This window comes from Chiloscyllium punctatum, chromosome 20 (assembly GCF_047496795.1).
Source record: "Chiloscyllium punctatum isolate Juve2018m chromosome 20, sChiPun1.3, whole genome shotgun sequence".
Classification (NCBI taxonomy): domain Eukaryota; kingdom Metazoa; phylum Chordata; class Chondrichthyes; order Orectolobiformes; family Hemiscylliidae; genus Chiloscyllium; species Chiloscyllium punctatum.
This window is the reverse complement of record NC_092758.1, coordinates 55,280,638-55,305,181: the sequence shown is the minus strand read 5'-3', so window position 1 is coordinate 55,305,181 and position 24,544 is coordinate 55,280,638. Positions and strand designations below refer to the sequence as shown.

The following is a 24,544-nucleotide window of genomic DNA, read 5'->3' as shown; positions in this document are numbered from 1 at the left end:
ACCACCTTCGCTGTCCACTATACCTCCAACTTTGGTGTCATCTGCAAACTTATCAACTATACCTCTTATGCTCACATCCAAATCATTTATAAAAAATGATGAAAAGTAGTGAACCCAGCACTGATCCTTGTGGCACTCCACTGGTCACAGGCCTCCAGTCTGAAAAACAACCCTCCACCACCACCCTCTGTCTTCTACCTTTGAGCCAGTTCTGTATCCAAATGACTAGTTCTCCCTGAATTCCATGAGACCTAATCTTTCTAACCAGTCTGCCATGGGGAACCTTGTTGAATGCCTTACTGAAGTCCATATAGATCATGTCCACCATTTTGCCCTCATCAATCCTCATTGTTACTTCTTCAAAAAACTCAATCAAGTTTGTGAGATATGATTTCCCATGCACAAAACCATGCTGACTTTTCCTAATCGGTCCATGCCTTTCTAAGTACATGTAAATCCTTTCCCTCAGGATTCCCTCCAACAACTTGTCCACCACCAATGTCAGGCTCACCGGTCCATAGTTCCCTGGCTTGTCCTTACCATCACTGGTCCTCACCTTCCACCCCACCAACCTCCGGATACATCATATCATCCTCTGTCATTTCTGCCACCTCCAAATAGACCCCACCACCAGGGATATATTTCCCTCCCCACCCATATCAGCGTTCCGGAGAGACCACTCCCTCCATGACTCCCTCATCAGGTCCACAACCCCCACCAGCCCAACCTCCACTTCCGCCACCTTCCCCTGCAACCGCAAGAAGTGCAAACCTTGCGTCCACATCTCCCCCCTCACCTCTCTCCAAGGCCCCAATGGATCCTTTCATATCCGTCGCAAATTCACTTGCACCTCCACACACATCATTTACTGTATCCGCTGCACCTGGTGTGGTCTCCTCTACATTGGGGAGACAGGCCGCCTACTTGCGGAACATTTCAGGGAACACCTCTGAGACCACCCGCACCAACCAATCCAACCACCCGATGGCTGAACACTTTAACTCCCCCTCCCACTCCGCCAAGGACATGCAGGTCCTTGGCCTCCTCCATTGCCAGCCCCTGACCACACAACGCCTGGAGGAAGAGTGCCTCATCTTCTGCCTAGGAACCCTCCAACCACACGGGATGAATGTAGATTTCTCCAGCTTCCTCACTTCCCCTCCCCCCACCTTATCTCAGTCCCAACCCCCGGATTCAGCACCGCCCTGTTGACCTGCAATCTTCTTCCCGACAGCTCCACCCCCAACCCCTCTCCGGCCTATCACCCTCATCCTTACCTCCTTCCACCTATTGTATTCCCCGTACCCCTGCCCCAAATTCCCCCCCCACCACCTTTTATCTTAGCCCGCTTGGCACACCAGCCTCATTCCTGAAGAAGGGCTTATGCCCAAAACGTCGATTCTCCTGCTCCTCGGATGCTGTTTGGCCTGCTGTATTTTTTCAGCACCACATTTTTCAACTCGGGGCCCTATTCTCTCCCTAATTACCCTTTTGTTCTTAATGTATTTATAAAATACCTTTTGGATTATCCTTATCCTACTGGCCATGGATATCTCATGTACCATTTTTGCCCTCCTGATTTCCCTCTTAAGTATACTCCTACTGCCTTTATACTCTTCTAAGGGTTCTCTCGATCTCTCCTGTCTATACCTGGCGCATGCTTCCTTCTTTTTCTTAACCAAGACCTCAATTTGTCTTGTCATTCAGCATTCCCTACACCTACCAGCCTTTCCTTTTACTCTAACAGGAATATACTGTCTCTGAACTCTTGTTATCTCATTTCTGAAGGCTTCCCACTTTCCAGCCATCCCTTTACCTGTGAACATTTGCCCCCAGTCACCTTTGAAAGTTCTTGCCTAAGACTGTCATCATTAGCTTTCCTCCAATCTAGAATTTCAACTTTTAGATCTGGTCCATCCTTTTCCATTTTTAAACTAATATGGTTGCTGGCACCAAAGTGATCCCCCACTGACCTCAGTCACCTGAATTGCCTTATTTCCCAAGAGTAGGTCAAGCTTTGCACCTTCTCTAGTAGATATATCCACATACTGAATCAGAAAATTGTCTTGTACACACTTAACAAATTCCTCTCCATCTAAACCCTTAATACTATGGCAGTCCCAGTCTATGTTTGGAAAATTAAAATTCCCTACCATAATCACCCTATTATTCTTACAGGTAACTGAAATCTCCTAACAAATTTGTTTGTCAATTTCCTGCTAACAATTAGGGAGGGTCTATAATACAATCCCAATAAAGTGATCATCTGTTTCTTATATCTCCACCAAAAAAACTTCTCTTGGTATATTCTCAGGAAAATCCTCTCTTAGTACAGAGATAATGCTATTCAAAAATGCCCACCCCCACCCCCGTCTCCCCCCACCCCTTCACACACACACACACACACACACACACACACACACACACACAGACTTCCTGCGTCCTGGAACATTGACCTGCTAGTCCTATCCACCTCTGGGCCACATTTCTGTAATTGCTATGATATTCCAGCCCCATGTTCCTAACCATGCCCTGAGTTCATTTGCCTTCCCTGTTAGGCCTTTTCCATTGATGTAAATGCAGTCTACTTCATCACTCTTACCTTGTTCTCTGCTTTGTCCCAGCCTGCCCTGACTGTTTGACTCATTCCTTTTCCCAACTGTACCAGTTTCAGTTTGATTTTTCCTAACTATCTCTCTGGGTCCCACACCTCCTCCTTATTGTTTAAATCCTTCTGAGCAGCTCTAGCAAATCTCCCTGCCAGTCTATTAGACCCCTTCCAATTCAGGTGCAATCCATCCTTCTTGCACAGGTCACTTCTACCTGTTTTCCCTGAAGCATCAGAGGCTGAGGGGTGACCTTAAAGTGGTTTATAAAATCATGAGGGATATGGATAAGATAAATAGATAAAGGCTTTTCCCTGGGGTGGGGGAGTCCAGACCTAGAGGGCATAGGTTTAGGGTGAGAGGGACCTCTGGGGAAAACCTTTTACACATAGGGTGGTGCATGTAAGGAATGTGTTGCCAAAGAAAGTAATGTAGGCTAGTACAATTGGAGCATTTGAAAGGCATTTGGATGAGTATATGAATGGGAAGGGTTGAGAGGTCTTTTGACTAGATTAGTTTAGGATATGGACAAATTACACCAAAGGGTCTGTTTCTGTGCTGTACATCTCAATGAATCTATAACCCAGCGACTTTTGGACAACAATGAATATACTGCACTCAGAAGAAATGAGAGCTTATTCTCTTTGATCATCTTCTCAGGAAGAAATGTTTTGTTGACTGGAGAACCTAAGTCTATTGAAACTTGGAGTCACTCCAAATTTCAGCTTGTACATTTGTAAGGAAATTATGTGGCTTAGTTCATGTCTGGAACTCTGATGAGTCAGGGTTTGTAACGGATGTAACCCACTCAGTAGTTCATTTATTCAAAGTTTTATAAATGGACTGGACCTAGAAACAGATGTTTAGACTAAAAGCAGATGGCAGTAGTTTTACTGTTTGTGAACTCAGTCTTTTTCTAGTTTGTAATTTACCATTACCCATTTTCTGCTATTGCATAAAGCCAGGAGGCACCTCAATACAATTGAGTGTACCTCTAGGAGTGGTAGTAGAGGTAGCTGAAATACAGCTACCTGTCAAAAACCAAAGTAGTTCCTCCTTCAGGTGCAGAACTTAAACATCCAGGCCTCACAGGACCTGTACATAAAAAGTACTTCCTGTCTAAGCAATATTGACAACCTAAGTCATTTGTATTTCTGCATGGTTTGGTGAAAGTTATGCAGAAATTCATTAGCCAAATGTCTGCAAAATTATTGAAATGTTTTCAAAACTACACAGCATTATGGTGTATAGCAACTACTGAAGCATCTCCAGATGAATCCTTGGAAATCAATATTTTAGTCATAGGAGAAGAAAGGTTGTTAAATGATCAGATTCTTGTTATAAAAGCCTCACATGTCAATATAAAGGAATGTTCTTTATTTGACCTTGACATGCTGCAAGATTACATTAAGAGATCATTGATGCAAGTATTCATAATTCTCAGAACTCACTGGAAAAGATTTAGTCAAGTGATCCAAGGGCCCCAATTTACTCGACTGAAGAACTTAGGTTAAAAGAAAAGACTCACCAGTTTTCTGTGCTTTACAAGAAAATAACTGTTCGTATGAATAAATGTCTTTAACTAATGGCAGTTACAAAATATGAATTGCCGGCATAAAAATCTGCAATGCAAATTCTCTCCTTCCTTAACTTTCCCCTTCACAAACAGCAAACAAAGACAGACAAGACATGGGTATTGAGAGTGGTAAAAGAAATAAGGAGATCGGGGAAACATAGTTCAATAGCATTAGACTAGACCATGTGATTCAATGAGTTGATTTTTCTTTTCCTTTCAATTCCTTTTTAAGTTCCTTGGTAATGAGATGAGGTTGCTTGCATATCAATGTGGTCTTTCATTTATCAGTTGAAAATTTGCCCTTTCACTATTTTTAAAGGCATTTAACTTCTCCTTCAACAGGGAATTTGCAGAAATTACTGGAGACTTCATTCCCTCACAGGTAAAAGAGAGATTATTTGATACTTTCTCTCTACAAATTAGGTGTTTCTCTGTGGCACTGGCTTCACACAAGCTTTGCTCATCTGATCAGGAGCCAATTGGAATTCTATTGCCAAGCAGTTTTCCTTTTGCTCAGATCTATTGGCTCCACAGTGTATTTTTTCGCTCTTGTTGTTCCAGGAAAATTGCAGTATTGCATATAACTCACAATGTGCTCTCGTCAACATGAATTTTAAAACTACAGCCATCTCATTACAAATCTCCTTGGTTTGAAACAATATCATCCTTTTTGGTCCAAATATTCATTGTTACCTAGGTTTTCTTTATATAGATCAGTGGATATGTTGATGTATGTCTCAGAGCAGTGGTACGTCTGAAGTAGACTTAGATAAAATTCCCTCTCATGGTAATGTTAAGTCAAATATTCCTGTGAAAGTGACAGTGTTCATGTTGTACTGATCCAGGACAATCAACTACAGTGGCAGCTGATGTGACTGAAGTGAATGCAGGATATGTGTAAGAAATAATTCAAGTCAGAAAGTATAGTAGAACCCTAACTACCTGTCACTGTAACCCTGTAGGGCTGTGTCAGCAGTAGGAGAAGAATTTATGGGTGAGTGGTTCATCCAGACATGCAAGCTACCAGCATGTAGAGAAAGCACTGTGGCGAGATATGCTAACATCACATATGCATTACCAAATAAGAAAACAAATTACTTACATTCTATTTATAATGTCTACTATTGTGCAGAATAATTTAACAGCACATCAAAGGGCTGAAGGATTGTCAGTGATATGTAGAGAGAAAGGTAAATATGTATTTGAGTTTGTGACTTTGTAGTGTGAACAGATATTAGAACTGTGTCACTGGTAGTTCTTCAGCGCTCACTCTCTCATAATTGTCAGCTAAAAGTGAGTATGGAATTTAAAAGAAAATCCTTTGTCGAGGACCAGGAGGAGCAGAGCTATCACTGCTATCTACCTCAACCCATCCATCAATTCCACTGTTTCCATGACCATATTCCCGTTAGTTAATTTCAACACAATCCCTCTGAACAGGACTTACCTGAAATCCATGGCTGATAAAGCATGCAATCTCAAGTTCGATCTTTTCTGAAAGTGAGATGATCCTGGAAGCTTGGACAACAATGGCATTTCATTCAGATGAGGGTTGAGCAATGGATTTGTCGATCCTTAACTCCCTTGCCATTAGCTACAGACTAATTTCCCAGGCCTGAATATAGCTTGTCAATAGATAATCTTCCTGTAACAAAAATCAGGAGTTCCTTTTGAAGTGTGGCTTATCATCTCAACAAAAGTCTGACATACCAAGACATAATAGAATTTTGACAGTCAACAACTGCCACATTTGAATGAAGTATTTAAGAGAAGAACCAATAAGGAGTTGTTTCCAGCATTGTAAATTCTTTGCACCAGTGAGGAAATAGATATGTAGGACATTGTTGAGGAGATCTCTACTATAAATTTCACTACAATATCTACACTAGATAAACTTTTGAATTTGGCATCATTGATTACTTCCATAAGTACATCTTGCACTGGTTTTACTGCAACTCATCTTGTAAAGTAATAGAATGATCCAAGATTGAAATGATACGGCTTTATAGTATCAGACTAAGAATTTGTTATTTGCTACAATGATCATGTATATCTAATCGCACAGATTTTACATATCTTTCAGAATTTGGATGGACAAAGATTCTAATGAGCCATGAAGAAATTAAATCGTGCATTCTCCAAGACAATTTCTCTATAAATCAGAGTCCAGATACCAACCAATCAGCACTTTCTTCTTATGCACTGCAAATGTTTTTTCTTCTTTGACTTGGTATTCTTGTGCAGTATCCTGATAAGGGCAAGATAAAAAGTTTTAACAAAATGTGTCTTTTTTCCAATAGTATTTAATTGTGTTATCTGGAGATGCATTTTTTATATGTTATTGTTAAAGTTGTTGAAGATTCTTCTTTGAATGGTTAGAAGGTCAGATATTCTCTTTAAAGTTTCTAGTCTCTCAGCATCCAATGTATAACTTAGATTTGTCATAACATTGGTCGGTGTTGAAATCTGATCAAATTCAGTTGTAAAAGCTTCAGTTGTCTCAAGTGGAATGTATTGTTCATTTGTTGCTTCTTTGGCTACTTCTCATCTCAAATTTGTTTAGTACAGGCCATTCTGCCATAACACGCGTTTCGTCAATGCGAATTCACTATAACACGATTGCCAAATTGGGGACACTGTTTCTAAAGCACGAACTTTTAAAATGTGTATTGGCTGTAATGCAATTACATCATCAACACTTTAAGCACTATTTCTAAAGTGCAATTTTTCTCCTAAAAGGGGTTGCACAAGTACACAACCATTGCATTATAGAAAAACTACCTGCACTTGAAATCTGACCTCTGCCATTTTGACAGCAAAGGAAACCAGTTCTCTCAAACCAGTATAGGCATAGTTTCAGTGTTAGCATTGATAGCATGAAAAATTATTATTCCACTGTAATTAACCTCAGTGGATTCTGCTTTTGATTTAGACTCAAACATTAGCATATGCAGCCCTGTGAAATCTTATACCAGTTTTTTGTCTGTGGATGTTCCTCGACCAGTTGCTCCTCAATATTTTGCTGTTTAAACTCTTTCTGCTTTTGAATTTGATTAAGATGAATATGGCAGCACTGGTGTACAGTGGTTAACACTGCTGCCTCTCAGTGCCAGGTACCTGGGTTCAATTCTAGCCTTGTGTAGAGTTTGCATACTCTTTCTGTGTAACTTTCCACCAGGTGCTCTGGTTTTCTCCCACAGCCCAAAAATGTGCAAGTTAAGTGGATTAGCCATGTTAAATTGCCTGTAGTATCTAGGAATATGTAGGCTAGGTGGATTAGTCATGGCTAATGCGGGGTTAGGGTGGGAGAGTTTGGGGTCTGGGTGGGATGCTCTTTGGAGGGTCAGTGCAAACTCAATGGGCTGAATGGCCTCAATTTGCAATTCTAATCTAATATATACTTTATACTCAGGAACGATGAATGAGTCAATAAAGGTGAGGAGACATAAAACTCAAAACTGACTTTGCCTCCAGTGCAAATGTTGACATTTTTCCAACTGAGATAGTTCTGGAAGCATTTCAAAATAATGGCAAATTTTGCACCATTTAGCAAGTTTTAAAATGTTCACATATATTAAAGATCATTTACTTAGTAACTACTACCATACGATCACAAAAACATTTAAATGGTCCACTCATCTTTAAAAGACATTTTTAATGATTTGCTATCAGACTAGTACACTTTATGAAGAATTCTTATTTTTGAGATAAATAGATTTTCAACTGTGTTAATAAAATTTGACTAAGGGCTACATTTTACATGTGAGTTTGTTCTTCTCATACTCATGGTGTCAAAGTCAACCAAACCTCCCTGTACATTGCAGGCTCATCAGGCGATTATGATAGTCGCTCTTGAATTGACTTGAAATGGGAGATCTAAACAGAATAAGGACCTCCAGTAGGTCGCCTTACCCAGAACAAGGCCACAACTTGGCCTTACATTTGTTACCAGCTTTCACTGTCACATACAAATCGCAAATGTGGCAGCCTGAGGCCTCAAGATACAATCAATTGGCCACTTAACGGCCTCAAATGGCTGATGAGCAATGAATCTGCCCAAGACCGCCTTCACATTGGTTAAAATACCCATGATAAAAAGCAGGATTGGGGGATACAAGCATCAAACAGCTATAGCATCCAGTTTTATTTACATGCCATACCCTCCACTGTCAAATTCTACCCTAATTTTTCTCTCAATGATTTCCATAACTGAAACTTGTATAAATTCATAATTATGCAAGTATGCAAATGCTCAAATGTTTTTCACTACTTCCATCACAAGAATAACCTTGTACCTACAAGGCCTATATCTACTAACTTAATCCTCGGATAAAGAATCCTCCCATTACAAGCATTTAAATCAACAAGGGATGACAGGAGGATTTTCAATCCAACCCAATCCTAGTACCTTCTACTCTGTTTAGAAGGTAATGATTTAATTTTAATTTAAAGAAAGTACAAGTAGAATTTGAAAATGTAACCCTCCATGGATAATGCAGCATGTAGGAATGGAGATTTCTAAACTGGCTCCAATATTAACAGAGATTTTAAAAATGTCTTATGCTTTTGACATATTAAGTGAATGAAATAATAAATATGTCAGAAACAGTAAGTTTACTTTCAGCTGTTTTCAATTATTTAGTACAATTAAATAGACATTAGGAGTTAGCACTGAATAGTTATCTATACAATTGATCATCATTTAACATTAAAATATATCTGTTTGATCAGTTTGAGGCTTAATTAATGTCAGGTGATGTTAAGGTGTAATCCTACTTTCATCTTCAGCATTACTGAGAAAATGTAATTGAAAGCTGTTGAGTGCTGCACCTAACCGTGGATCTGTATAGGTGTTAGTAAGGCTACTGTTACCATGAAACATCATTACTCCTGAAGCACTGAAATGGAATGAATGACAATATATTATTAGCTTATTTTGGGAAACTAATTTTTTTATTGGGTGTGGGTAAGGTCAGGAAACAACATATTCCAAAATGAGTGCGACGAAAGAAGAAGTGGAGAAATTTTTGGACAGCAATCCTAACTTTGCCAAGGAATACTATGACACAAGACTACGAGCGATACATATTGCTAACATGCTGGGATCTCAAGAACCAAACAGGGACTACAGTACTTTCCGGGAGGTAAACACTGTTGAGGAAAGTGAAATTATTTTTGAGCTGATTCGAGACATGCAGGATATTAATATGGAAAAGACAGTGTTTAATATACTCAGAAGAATTACATTTCTCATTCAAGCAGATTGTATGAGTTTGTTCATGTACAGATCTAGGAATGGAACTCCTGAACTTGCCACTAGGCTATTTAATGTTCAAAAGGATTCTGTTTTCGAAGATTGTTTTGTTACACCAGATTGTGAAATAGTTTTTCCTCTTGACACTGGGATCATTGGATATGTGGCTCACACTAAGAAAACAGTAAATATCAAGGATAAAGACAAGGTACTGCAAATACTTCTTAAAACATTTCAAAGATGCTCTAATCTAATGAAAAGTATTTAATATAATATAAAACATGTAAGTATCTATCTACTTTGCACTGCATTTTAGAGACACTTTCCAGGCAAAAGGCAACGGAATTTACTGCACTTATTTTTCAATGCTGTTTATTCTCCTGAAAGCCAATGTTTATCACATGGTGAGAGAAAGTTATGGTATGAAACAAGTAAAAAAATAATCTTCAGTGGAAGGCATACAGAGGTAGCAGGAAATATCAAAAGAAGATAGGACAAAAGAGATAAAGAGGAAATGAGAAGCAGACAGCAAGAAAGGGTAGATAGAGGCACACAAATGATGAGGAGGAAAATTTAAAGACGCAGAATGAGAAAATAAGGGAGAGAAATGCAAAAACAATGAGAAATAGACTAGAAAAAAATGCACAAAAATATCTGTAACACTCCAGAAAGGATAAGCTAACAAAACTATAAGTTACTATTTATATAGATGTGTTTATTTCCATTTTAAGCAATAAAACTTTCTAGAGGAAAGTTTGAAAAATAACTGTAACTGTTAAAATGCAATTTTGCCATCAGAAATAAACAGATGGTACAGAATAAAATAGTTCTTCATATAAAGTTTCATTTAATAAATTTTTGAAAATTATTATTTGTAATGAAGTTTCTGATGGGATTAGATAAAGTACTGTTATGTAGTGTATGTGGAAATCCTATTGAAACATCAGCAAAGTTTATAGCATAAAAGGTACAGAAATGTATGCTTTTTTTCAGGGTTTATGAAAAGCCCTTGCAGTTGAAATGGAAATCTGAAAAAGGATACATTAATGTGTAAAAACAAATTAGCAGCTTAGATTATGTAAACACAAAATTGAACAGTCAGAGAGGATGCAGAATGTTGTACTTAATTGCATTGCAACAAAAGCCCCATTAACTTAATTGTCTTTGTAACTTTGTAGAATGTAAGCTTCCACACTTGAATTCTAGAGTTCAAAGTTGTGTAGCTAGACAGAAAATATGTATAATAATTTTTAACTTATCACATCTGCAAAGGACAAATTTCTACTTAGCTATTAATGGTATAAAACAAGTACTAAACTAACATTCACGCAGACACCATTTGCAATAATAAACTGTATCAGCAACTATTATGGCCTACAGAGGTATTATTGGGACCATTCGTGTTATATTAATATTTTGGCTTCTCTATATATTTATATTTTAGACTCAGTTTATGATGTAAAACAACATATAATGTAATGCATCATCATGGGAATAAGTAACAAAGCATTGGTAAAAATACTACATTTGCATAACTTCATTCAGTTGAAAGAAGAAATCTGACATTATCTTGGAAAGAACAACAGAAATTGCTGGAAAAGCTCAGCAGTTCTGGCAGCATCTGTGGAGAGAAATCAGAGTTCAGGTTTTGGGCCCAGTGACCCAGAAATGAATTATGTTTTGAGGAATTGTAACTCGACTTAAAATATTAATTCTGATTTCTCTCCACAGATGTTGCCAGACCTGTTGAGCTTTTCCAACAATTTCTGTTTTTGTTTCTGATTTCCAGTATCCACAGTTCTTTCAGTTTTTATTATCTTGGAAACCATTTATTGCACTTAACGTAGACATTAATGCTCTTAGTGTAGACATGATGCAGCTGTTGAGCTGATTATTTTAATTCTAGCTATAGACTATGTATAACTGACAGTAATACCTAAAAAGAATGTTTTGTTTTGCAATGTAATTGAAAGGGACACAATGGGCAATTACTAAAATATGAAAGAAATTGTTATTTGAAACATTTGAGTTATTTGAAATTATTTGATATACAAATCTTGTGTTCATGCTTTAAGGATTTGGATGTATGATTGGTTCATTCTCCCTTTGTCATGTTATATTTTGGATTTCAGTTACAGATTCTGGATACAATACTACTTATAATAAATACTACAGAAATATCTCAATAATATCACATTTATGTTTAACTAAATGAAATTTAAAATGTATTTTGGTAAAAGGAGACATATTTTAACCAAACGTTAACAGACAATTCTGTTCTTGGTCTGATGTTTGTTACAAAATAAAAGTAGTGAAGGTTATTAAAACCCTACAATTGCCAGCAGTCTTAAAACATAAAACCATTTAGTGAGGGCATAATAAGGAGCTGTGGAACAAAAATTGCTGGAAATACACAACAGGCTAGTTAGTAATTGTAAAGTGGTAAGACAAATTATTGATATTTCAAATTTGCATCAGACACGAGGGTATATTATTTAGACTGTTGTTTCATAAAGACTTAAGTATTAATGTGAAATTAACATGCAAACTAATCCTGTCACACTTATAGACACATGGATTACCTTGTAGGTCATGCCCTACAAGCTGATTTAACAGAACATCTTCGTCAGCACAGTTACAGTTATAAATTCAACTTTATCATAGCATTTTGCATTTTATAATCAGGAAACTAAACCACATAATTACAGTACATGCTAAACTATCTCAATCAAAAGAATATGTTTCAATATTTCATTTTTAAATAAACTTGTTAAAGTACAAAGATAATCAAAAGCTATGGTATTTTATAGTTGAATCAAATGCTGTACATACATCTCAGACATTGAATGCATTTTCTTACTCAGTGTTTCTATCAAGCTTTTTTGACTGAGAGATCAACAACTCATTTTCAAACCATAGAATGATACAGTATGGTCTTAAAAAGGTAATTTGGTCCAACATTTCTGTGCCTACACAAGTTAACTTTTCCCTTTGCGCTCACTTCCTCCTATACTAAGGCCTATATATAGGCCTTACTATTATACCTTCTGAGATATTTGGAGATAATCAGCATATTTGTATGTTACAGATATGAATATATTTATTTATGATTAAAATTAAGTATGCTTTTTTTATTGGTACTGTGGATGATATTCACTACCATGCTTTTTCAAATTGCAAAATGTTCACGCAAATTTTCTGACATAGTTTGAGATAGTTACAACTATTTTCTTGTAGTTGGAATTTTAGTTTCTGTTTTGTGCATGCAGGATAGTTAAAACATAGTTTTCTCATGTAGTTGTCTAAGTATGTGACAGGCAAAGACAATTGCAGTATTGTATTGAAGGGTGGTGTGTTTGCTACATTTCTAGGCACAGATGTGGTTTAGGATCACACTAATTGCATTTTGTAAGGCACAGATATGTTTGAGCTAATACTTACTTTATTAATTGGGATAAAAATATAATTGTGATAAGGGACATAGACATATGTGAGACCATGATGGCAATTGTCCAAAATACAGATCAAAATTTTGGCTCTAATCTTTTTATGCTGAAAAATGAGAAGTAAGTCCCCAAAGAATAGAACATGTGGTATTACTTGAGATCCAATAACATTATATAACATTTCACATGCCATTGAAAATGATAAATTTCTTACTCATTGTTAAATATTGTCACTCCATTGGTGTTGATGGCAACATCCGATGGAATAACAGTCAAATGATTTATGATTGCTTAATATTTTGTGTAAGATAACCTGAAATTGAGATAAAAGCAAGAAAAAAATATTTTGTGATTACTTAGACTGTTAGTAACCTACACTTGACATCTTTATCAACACAACTTGAAGGAGTCTACAGACCAAGATCACCCAATTTGGAGGTGAAGTGTTGGCAAAAGAATCAAATGATTCAAGTGTCTTCGATAAGCCCAGACGGAGGACAAAAAGAAACAATGGAAGGAGCATATGAATGTTCAAAAATTCTACAAATGCATTTCAGAAATACATTTGACCCACTTATGTTGGAGTTTGTAGATCTAATATTAGACTATTTAGTCATCTCAGGTCCAGCATCATGGAATGGAAGAAGGTTGTCCTCAATCCTGAGGGCTGCCTAAGATTTTACATCTTTATGTATAATTTGAAAAATCTCAGCCTTAGAATCTTATTTCATTTAATTTGCCCATCTTGAATGCTAGATAAATTGATGTAAGGGGAAAAGGTGGTGGAGTCATGAAATAAATTGGATTTCTTTTGCACAGGAGTTATAAGGGCCAATGGCAATAGTTAGAAGGGCATATATCATCACAAGGATATGAGGGGCTGCGGGTTTGGGGGTGTGGATGGAATCATGAAGCGACATGATTTGGAATGAATGGGGCTATTTATAAACCAATGGCTGCCATTCACAATCTGCCAGCTGTGGAATGTTGCCCAAGCTGGGATTCAATGCCAAATTATCCTTAAAAGTGCACAAGTGATTCGAGGCAGGACTGCCCAGTTTTTCACATGACTGAAAGGAAGTACCACAAGCTTGAAATAACTTCAGACAATATTTTCATGAATCAGCACTTGGCAAGCTCACCAATCTTTTCTTTTCTAATGCAGGGATTCTTCCAACTATTTTAAATGTTCTCATGAACAGATGTGTCCACATCAGAAGGCTACATGTGACCTTCCTACCCTATCACAAATTAATGCCCTTGAGTGGGCTAAACAGGACCTCACCCACACCTGTCTGATGAGCTACCTTCCGGAAGGAGGTCATATCCCACCATCTGAGCCAGCAGGCCTAGGTTCAAGTCCCACCTCAAGTAGCACAGAGGTGTGCAATAACATTTCTGAGCAGGTTGATTGTGTGATGATACTATAGCTTTAAGAGGGGTATTGTGTCCTTTTTATATGAAGAGAGGGTGGGGCAGAGGTGAGAGCAGTCTGTTTCACGCGAATAATGTGAACAGTTTGTGAGGCCTTGGGGTTTTTTTAAAACGTTGGTCAGAGCATTAAGTATAGGAGTTGGGACATCATGTTGTAGCTGTACAGGACATTGGCTAGGCCACTTTTAGAATATGGTGTGCAATTTTGGTCTCATCCTATAGAAAGGATGTTGTGAAACTTGAGAGGGTTCAGAGAAGATTTACAAAGATGTTGCCAGGGTTAGAGGGTTTGAGCTGTAGGGAGAGGTTGAATAGGCTGGGGCTGTTTTTCGTGGAGTGTTGGAGGCTGAGGGGGTAACCTTATAGAGGTGTATAAAATCATAAGGGGCATGGATAGGGTAAATAAACAATGTATTTTCCCTGGGTTGGGGAAGTCCAGAACTAGATGGCATGGTTTTAGGGTGTGAAGGGAAAATTTAAAAGGGACTTACGGGGCAAGATTTTTCACACAGAGCATGGTGCATGTATGAAATGAGCTTCCAGAGGAAGTGGTGGAGGCTGGTACAATTGCAACATTTAAAAGGCATCAGAATGGGTACATGAATAGGAAGGGCTTAAAAGGATATGGGCCAAATGCTGGCAGATTAGGTTAGGATATCTGGTTGGCATGGATGAATTGGATCAAAGGGTTTGTTTCCATGCTGTACATCTCCATGACTCTATCACTCTAACAGAAGCAGCATAAAAGGGTGGGTCAAGCTCCCACAGAATCAGGATTTTAGTTTAACTTTCAGTAGATGCTAGAGTCTTGAAGCTGGATGTGGAAGCTGTCATTCCTCTCTCTGTTATAGCTAAAAGCTTCGGCTCTCTTCCCACTGCTAGAATTGCATGTGAGATAATCTATTTTTCTGAATTTGTGTTTGCCAAGGGTGTGTTTAAAGGATGTTACTGTATTGGAACATTTGTTGTTTATTAGTTAAATAATCTAATCCAATAGAGTTAAGTTATTCCAATTGTTCTTTCTTTTGGTGGTATTTTAACTATAGTATAAGAATAAAGTGTGTTTTGCTTCAAGCCTGGTAGTTTGATCAATCGAGCTGCATCCAGAACACAACACCTTACACTTGCCTTTTAAGAATAAGAAAATGTAATGGTCTAGGCAATGTTCGTAATATATTTTGCTATGCTTTTAATGATGGTATTCCAACAATAGTATTAGGTACAGAATTCCATGATTCTAACCAAATATCAATCCAATAATGGCAAAGTATGCTGAAGCAAAAAAGGTTTTCTTCCTAGCAGGGCAAACTGGAGCTGATGACATTCTTATAGCATGATAGATATTTGTAGTGGTCACAGGATACGTGACATGATATTTAATTAGGAGGTGAAATATTTTCTTTTAAGAAGAAAGCAGTATGGAAAACAAACACTGTACCTTCACAAAGTATATTCTGGAAAACCATGTCTCATTTTGTGGTTTCCACTGATAGGCAAAAGATCTGAGACTTTGGCCCAGAGTTGCTGCTGGCCATGCAGTCATTATTCAAGTTTGGGAGTTGCACATGTAGACCATGTGGAATTCCCATCAGAGCAAACTCCAAAGAAATTGCTTGGTAAATTTGATGATCCCCTTTGTACCCCTCTAAAAGCATCTATTTAAATTGGCAAATTTGGAGGGTTCTGATGAAATAAAGTAAATAATTACTAGGAAAAGTGAGTCTGTTAAATACATAGTCTCCTGAATATCTTTTCAATTAACTTCATAATCACTTCCCTCAACACGAACTACATCTCCTCAGATATCGACCTCCTGATGTGATGGGATATGATGTGATGTTTCTGACCTACTCCAGACCCAACGCTTGTTTCCATACCTCCCTGATCCCTACTTAGCCTATCGAGAGATTCACCACCCTCTCCCATTCTCTTCCTTCCCCTGCTCCATATCCTAAAACCTTCCACTATTCCCCCTATGTCCTTTCCAAACTAGCTGCTCTATATTACCCTACTCCTCCTTTCCCCACTTCAGACCCAGCAGAATCCTGGGTCAAAATCCTGGAATTCTATCCCTAATGGCATTGTGGGTTAACCTACAACAGGTAAACTGCAGTGGTTCAAGAAGACAGCTTACCATCACTTTCTCAAAGGCAACCAGGGACAGGCAGTGAATGCTGGCTCAACCAGGGACACCCACATCCCTCAGATGAATTAAAAAAAAGTTCTCCAGCCCTTCTTTCCTGGCTCTGGACTGGTTACCCCTTTCAGCCTTCTCTCTTCTCTGGATCCATTATCCCAAAACCCTTCCCTTACACACTGGACTCTATCTAACCTGGCTCTATCCTACTTGACACCTCACACCTCTTACACATCAACCTGGCAACCTACCCTCCCAGCACCTGAACCTCATACTTTCATTATGGACTTAACCCTTGGTAGCAGCTGTCAAAGGGACTGACTGTGATTCTGGACTGTGAAATTTCAGAATGCACTAGCTGATTGCTGTGAAAAGGGGGCACGGGCTGCCTGCCCTCTGATAGTTCTGCACTATGAGATAACTGACTGAATGGAAATCATGTATTTCTGAAGGAGTGCTGAGCGGAATCTCCTGTCAGAAATGTGGAATCTCTTGTTTCATAAAAATGAGGGAATCTATAGCAATCTGCTTGAGATTGCCGCTCCTTAGAAAGTCCAGTCTAATATATCTGAGAGATTACTTAAAAATACGAATTGATTTTCCAGGTGCTGATTGACAGCTTCTTATAAAGGTTTATAAAATCTTGAGGGGCATAGACAGGGTGAATGACCAAGGTCTTTTCCCCAGGGTAGGGGAGTCCAAAGTGAGAGGGCATAAGTATAAGGTGGGAGGGAAGAGGTTTGAAAGGGACTTCCGGGGCAACTTCTTCATGCAGAAGGTGATGCATTTATGGAATAAGTTGCCAAAAGAGGTGGTGGAGACAGGTACAGTTACAACATTTTAAAGGTAACTGCGTGGGTAAATGAATAGGAAAGGTATAGAGAGATATGGGCCAAATGCTGGCAAATTTGACTAGACTAATTTAGGATATCTGGTCAGCATGGATGAGTTGGACTGAACGGTCTGTTTCCGTGCTGTACATCTCAATGATTCTATAACTGTATGACAATAGCTACAAGACCTGCCAGCCCAATGAAAATGACTTTTCGAAAGAAATCTTTCAATGGTCTGATCATAATTGAAATGTCATTTGGATATTTTTCTCTTCATGGTGTAACGAATGCATCAACTCCAATCCATTGTACAGACAATCAAATGCCTGAATACTGTCTTCATATGGCTGATATTGGTTGGAGAAGAAGTCAAAGGGAAGCCTTACAGAACACTCTGGGATGAGCGCCACAGAGGGAAAGATTGAACATCAGAAATAAAACAATACTGTCTGTAAGAGGCAGTCAAAATGAACTAATTCATTCAGTATCTCAGCCACAATTTCATTGAAACAGTTAGAAAATTCCAACCTCCATTTCTATTCAAGGAACCAAGAGGGAATCCTTCAGACCAGTAACAATTTCAACCTCAATCTTTAAAACTAGTTAAACAGAATGAGTGTTTCTTGATACTCTGTTAGTAATATAAGTGCAGGTATATTTTTAAAATCATCTATTCTTGTGTATGCATAAATGTACAAGTTTGGGGTTTGGATTTTTGTTGTGATTACATTTCAGGTGTTGTGAAAATAAACATTTATTCTTACATACAAAAAAAAAACTTGTTTGTCACAGAGCTTACGAATATCAAAACACTCCTTCCCCAAAATACAGGGTATTGCAATTATCCAAGAGTAAGAAAAGTGGGGGTGGGGGCAAGTTATCCTATACACATTCCCCCTGTTTGTTAAACCTTAGAGTTCTTAGTTGTACAGATAATACTTTAAGGCAGGAACAAAATCAGATTTTAGGATCAGATATAATTATTATTTCTGGAGGTTCAGGGATTTGGTGAGGTCCAACTGGCTGTTATTTCCTATATAGTACTTCAGTGTGATTGTTGAAGATTTCATTGATTTCTATTAACGGACTCCTTCCTGTATTGTAGGATGAACATTTCTGCGATTTTGTGGACACCCTGACAGAGTATAAAACAAATAGTGTTCTGGCAACTCCAATAATGAATGGAAAAGATGTAGTTGCTGTTGTGATGGCTGTAAACAAAATAACAGGATCACATTTCACCACCAAAGATGAAGAGGTAAGATTTTTCCAGGTTAATTTTGTACTCATACTCTGTACGTACAGATTTTAAAAATTAAAACTTTAAAGTTCAATGTCTTTTCCAGCACTTCTTCTGGAACCACAATAACAGTTTACTTTTTTTGACCATATAATTAGGTGAATTAGATGAATTAGATGACAATGTTAATAGCTTTCTGTCCCATAATGATTATAGTGTAGTTTTCATTACTGGCTAGGGCCTTGTCTCAATATATTATCTGATGTATTTGAGGGTATTTAAATATCTATAAAATAGCTTTGATCATCACTGAAGTTGTGAAGACCATAAATTTTGCCTCCAAGGCACCAAAGATAACTATTCCTACACCACATTGTTTTTCTTTTCACCCAGCTGTCGAACTTAGCCTTTTTCCACCCATTCTAGAGATGCTCCCAGGGTAGACCATTCATTTGATAAGAAAGTCTCACAAGGTTGATTTGGCATTTCTTTTATTGCAGTTTGATAATAGGAGGGAGCTGTTGCTGACTACATATTTTGAAGTTGTGCCTCAGCAGCATTGCTTCCTGTTCACTGTTTGAGTAGTTCTCTCGGGCTGAGAAAAGGAAGCTTTTCCTACGTCTACTCCTGCTCTCTCCATTTTATTGAGTCATATATCTTTCCTCACTGACCAACAGGCTTGTTGGTTTATTACTGCTTTCTAATCCCGATGCACTTAGCCAATGGTCACACCCTGGCTCTCAGATATCCATATGCAGGATGCAGTCTGATCTGGCCTGCACTTACAACCAGGCTTCAATCTATCTTGGTAGACTAACTGATTCCTGATAGCTGTGGAGATGAAGAATGGTTACAGCTGCAAATGCCACATGCTGCACAGATTCTTTTAATAAGCAGAAAGTATACCTTAAGTAGAAACTAATGTTTGATTATCAATGACATAAAGGGGGTAGAGTCGATAAAAGGTTTTGAAGTATTGATTTGCCATGATTGTATTAAATACTGGAGCAGGACCAATGGGCTGAATGGCCTATTCTTGTTCCTTCTGTTTCCTTGATACTTTCACAGATGATAGTCACAGGTGTCAATTGTCAGGCATGCTGAGAGGTTGTCCCAGTGTCTGTGTATACGCTTGGTTTTCCTGAAATATCTAATTTATCAAATTTGTAACTTTCAAATTAGAGGTACAAGTAGCTTGCTGGTCTGTGTTTTCTCGATCACTCCACACCCTTCTTGCTCACTTGTGTTCTGAATGATTAAGAAAGTCCCAGGAGAAAGTTTTTGAATTGACAGATGAATGTGAAAGCATGTGATAGAGACGATGTTGTCATGGAGACCAAGGTAGCAGAACATAAATGAAGATCTTGGTCCGAAATCTTTTCTATGGTCTTATCGTCAACATGCCCTTCCTTGTTGTCATTATTTTGATCCAAAGGTAAAAAAAAATTCCTGGCAAATACTTGACCTTCTCCTCTAGAGGATGCAGTTCTCCACATATGTTGTGCTGACTCCAGTAATTTTACCTTTTCATTTTGTGCAACTTGCTTTTGTGACAAGGTTGAAAGAATTAGCGAAAGGCTAACTTTTGAGGAATTATCCTTCAAATGATATCAGACAGTTGGTAGAATACATATTTTGGTTTCACTCTGCTAAAATAGATTAAGGGTATTTACAATTATGTGATGCCAGGATGTTACAAATATATTAAGGTACCAGGTCAGTTCCAGTTCTTTCTCAACTTATAGTTGACGATTGAGTTAATATCATGGCCTTGATGGAAGCTTGGCTGAGGATTGATGTCAGCTACTGCCTAAACTGCTCTGCCTTTATCTTCCACACTTTCCTTGCCCAGACCTTTATGTTAGTGATGCTGGCAATGGTGATAGTGTGAGTCTTATTGGCAAATGACACTTTGGTTTGTCACCTGGCTCTTTCTATGTCTTTTCAGCATCTCATCTTGTCCCATTCCTCTTGGTTCTGGTGTAAAACGTTCTTTCTCTACTGCCCAGCCAAGTACCATGCCAATTTTCAAACTGAGCTACCTTCATGACTTCCCTTGCTAAGTCTCTGCACTGAGAAACTTCTCATCAGGAGTTTCAGCTGCATTCATATCATCATGTTTCTCTTCTTTGAGTTCACTGTCCTCTTATGCTTCTCTGTTAATATATCCCTTATGGACAGTCCCCGGTCTTCCATCTCACATGGTCTCACTACTCCCATTGTATTAATCACATGGTAAAGACATCTCTGACCACTTCCCTAATTTGTTTTCCATTCACATTCATTTTCCCTCTCCCACCTTTACCTTCTTTTGTGACCAGCCTTGGGATATAATACTATCCCCTGTTTAGCTACAGTAAAATCATAACAAGTTGAATCACAACCCACTCATAAAGTTGTGTTAGGCACGGCTTCAAGACAGCTAAGCAAGCTGCAATTAAAACTGATTTGCTTGTAAATGTCAAAGAAAAACCTTTGAATACTCAGTGACGTAGCATATAGAGTTCTGCAGGCTGGAACAGAAGACAACTTCTCTGCAGCCAGAGTTCAAGTTATCTGCATTTTATTCATTGCTATTTCAGTGTAATAGCTTAACTTTACTGTCAAAATTCAATTGTTTACTTTTCATTCACTGTTCTCCAAAATATTTCCGCAGCTGGCATACGATTTGTTTAGCCATTCACTGCCAGATCTGGTTGGAACACAGGAAAGCATCATCAGGACCTGCTGTCAACAGTAAAGACAACTTGCTTTTCTCAGATCATCCTGAGTTGCAAAGATAAAACCTTGCTGCTTTCCTCTAACCATGTAGTTTTCTGTATTGCAATCCAATTTCTTATCACCAAGCATGGCTGTGATACTGACCAGAGTGAAGGTTAGAGTGGTGCTGGAAAAGTTCAGCAGGTCAGACAGCATCCGAGGAGCAGGAAAATTGATGTTTCGGGCAAAAACCCTTCATCAGGAATCTGTTTTGATAATGGAAGTGCATTGATACTTTGCTTCATTAACATATTTAATATAGCTGTAGCAAGGTATTCTTTCTGTGATCTCTTATATCAATGCTTCAATGGTTTTTGGACAAGTTTAAGGACTGTGACATGTTTGAAGTCTCTGTTATTGCTACCTTAATGATCTAACTGATACTTTTATGGGGTTCCAGGAACAGCAATTTCTGTTTCAACATAGATTTTATGAATTTCTACTTTCCTCTCAGCAGCTCCCTAGTTCCATTAGTTTGTATACAGCTTACTGGACAAGGTACATAATGCATATTAGGTGAATGAGCTTGGAAATGGCATGGATAGCATGAGGGACAATGTGGAGTGGCCAGGGTCATGAGTTAGTCTAGTGAGTAAAAGGGGCTTTCAGAATGGTTGGGATCATGGGTTGGTATTGATTGGAATGTAGAAGGTATGGAGAAGACCTTTTGGCCTTGCCTTTCAAAAATTTCCCAAAATCAAACTATGATTCATGACTCCTCTGTGTGGCTATGTATGGAGAAGCTGGTTATGGAGAAGCTAGTTTGAATCCATGAAAATTACAGAGATGTTTTTCCCACATAGAACTAATCTGTTTGAGAGTGTAGATTGTGGGCTCACTGTCTGTGTCTTTATGACATCCAAGCAAATGTTGAGAATGGGCCAGGAACTCTGAAATTGTGCCCCATTGCCAATTTTAAAAGGCTTCAGTATCATTCCAACTCCATGAAAATTCAGCACTGAAGTTCAGGATAAGTACAATGGTAGAAACATGAGACCTAAGTTTCTTCATTTTTGTCTAGTATTTTGAAAATAATCTCAATTTTATTTTCAGATTTTATTGAAGTATCTCAATTTTCTCAACCTAACACTCAAGATCTATCATCTGAATTACCTCCATGGGTGTGAAACCAGGAAAGGGCAGGTAAAGTTAAATGGGAATGTAAAAAATACAACATAGGTACTTATACAACTTAATCAATGACTTAATAATACTATTTACAATAAATGTAAAGGTTGTTTGTTTGAACATAGGAACATAGTACTTGGAAATAGTTTGAGTTGTAAGTTGACGACAGTTATATCAGACAGTGGGTGGGCAATTGAATCCACAGTGCAATTGATGGAAATTGGAGGTGGGGGCTCTGTGCATCATATAGTTTTGTGTAACTATGTTTTCAACACTACATTTTAAAAGATAAATAAAAGTAGCTACTTCACATAACAGACTTTTGCAGAATAGTCTTAGAATTAAAGGTTATATATGTTGTGAAGAGAACATAAAGTCATTCAAAGGGATATAGGTCGTTTCAGGGAATGGGCAAATTTCGGCAAATGGAATACAATGTGAAAATGTGAAATTGTCCATTGTGACAGGAAAAAAATTTAAAATGCTATCTTATCTAAATGGTGAGATATCACAGAGTTCTGAGATGCAGGTACCCTAGTGCAAGCATCACAAATAAAACATTAACATGCTGGAATAGTAAGCAGTTGGGAAATTTAATAGTATGTTATTGTTGATCACAACAGGATTTGAATATGAAAGTAAGGAGGTTATGTTTTAATTATATAGGGTGTGGATGAAACCTCCCCTGGAGCACTATGTACAGATTTAGACACTTTATCTAAGGAAGGATGTAGATGTGTTGAAGACAGTTCAAAGAAGGATTATTTGACTAATACCTGGGATGGTCGGGTTGGGAGAGGATTATCTGCTGAGGAAAACTGTATCCACTGGAGTTTAGAACAGTAAGAAGTGATTTGGTTGAAATATACAAGATCCTAAGGAGTCTTGATGGGTTAGATGTGGAGAGGATATTTTCTTTCATGAGAGAATCTAGAACTAAGGCTCACCGTTTAAAAAGCAGGGGTCACTCGTTCAAAACAGATGAGACAATTTTCTTTCCTGTGAGTCTTTGGAAGACTCCTTCTAAAACGTTGGTGGAAGCAGTGTTCTTTATTATTTTGAAGACAGAATAAGATAAATTCTTGTTTTATCAAGGGCTAAATGTTTATCAGGTAGGCAGGAATGTGTATTTGAGTTTACAATCAGATCAACCATGTTCTTATGAATGGCAAACAAGGCTGGAGGAGTGTACCCCATCACTTTTTTGGCATGAAAGTATGAGGCTGATCTTTAATGAGAAAAAAATCATGTTTCCACTGAAGGGGATGTACCTGAGAGTACAGTATATGGAAAAACATGTCTTTTGTAGCTGAACAAATAGGTTTGTAATGTATGCCAAGTCAACACATATCCCAATAATTGATAGTAATAAGGAAAATTCACCATTGATTATCCTTGTACCTCCTTCCTGTCAGGAATATCTTATGCACCCTCAGCTGTATGTGCTCATCCCTAATTGCCCTGACAGACAATTATGAGTCAATCACATTGCTGTGGGTCTGGATTTAAATGTAGGCCTGACCAGGTAAGGATGGCAATTTTTTTCCTTAACCTCTGTAGAGGTGCATTACATCGAGTAGCTAATTTTATAATTTGTTCATAGGGTGTGAGCATTGTGTGCAAGCCTAAAATTTATTGCTATTTCCTAATTATCCTTTAGAATGTGGTGATGAGCTGCCTTCTTGACCTGCTGGAGTTCATCTGGTAAAGGTACAAACTCAGTAAGGTTAAGGAGAGTATTTCAGTGTTGTGACACAATGACAGCCAAGCAGTGAAATATAGATTCATATCAGTGTGGTGTGTAACTTGGGGAAGTACTTGCAGGCAATAGTATTCCCATGCATTGGCTGTCTGTGATCTTTTACATGGTAGTTTTCACAGGTTTAGTAGGTGCTATTGTGAGGTCCTCCAGTAAATTTGTACATGATCTATACAACTAAAAGCTAAAGTTTCTTGCTCTGGTTAAGGGGTGAGGGTGTGGGTTTCTTTCTCTATGATTATTTTTAAAATGTATTGTGTAACATCTATTTATAATGAACTGCAACTGTCACTAAATTCCCAATCCTGCTGAAATAACTTTAGCATCTAGTTTTTCCTGGCCTTTGTCACAATTGGCAACACATTCAATTT

The 24,544-nt window shown here is 38.0% G+C and overlaps 1 protein-coding gene across 1 annotated transcript in view; it reads left to right on the top strand.

Moving 5' to 3' along the window:
* The first annotated feature begins 8,984 nt into the window (after nt 1–8,984).
* The window catches only part of pde6a (phosphodiesterase 6A, cGMP-specific, rod, alpha), a 47,821-nt gene continuing 32,261 nt past the window's right edge, over nt 8,985–24,544 (top strand). Inside the window, exons 1-3 of the mRNA XM_072590946.1 lie at nt 8,985–9,644; nt 18,392–18,544; nt 22,340–22,429. Of these exons, the coding sequence (XP_072447047.1) occupies nt 9,177–9,644; nt 18,392–18,544; nt 22,340–22,429 (711 nt within the window). The 5' untranslated portion in view covers nt 8,985–9,176. The remainder of the gene's footprint in view (nt 9,645–18,391; nt 18,545–22,339; nt 22,430–24,544) is intronic.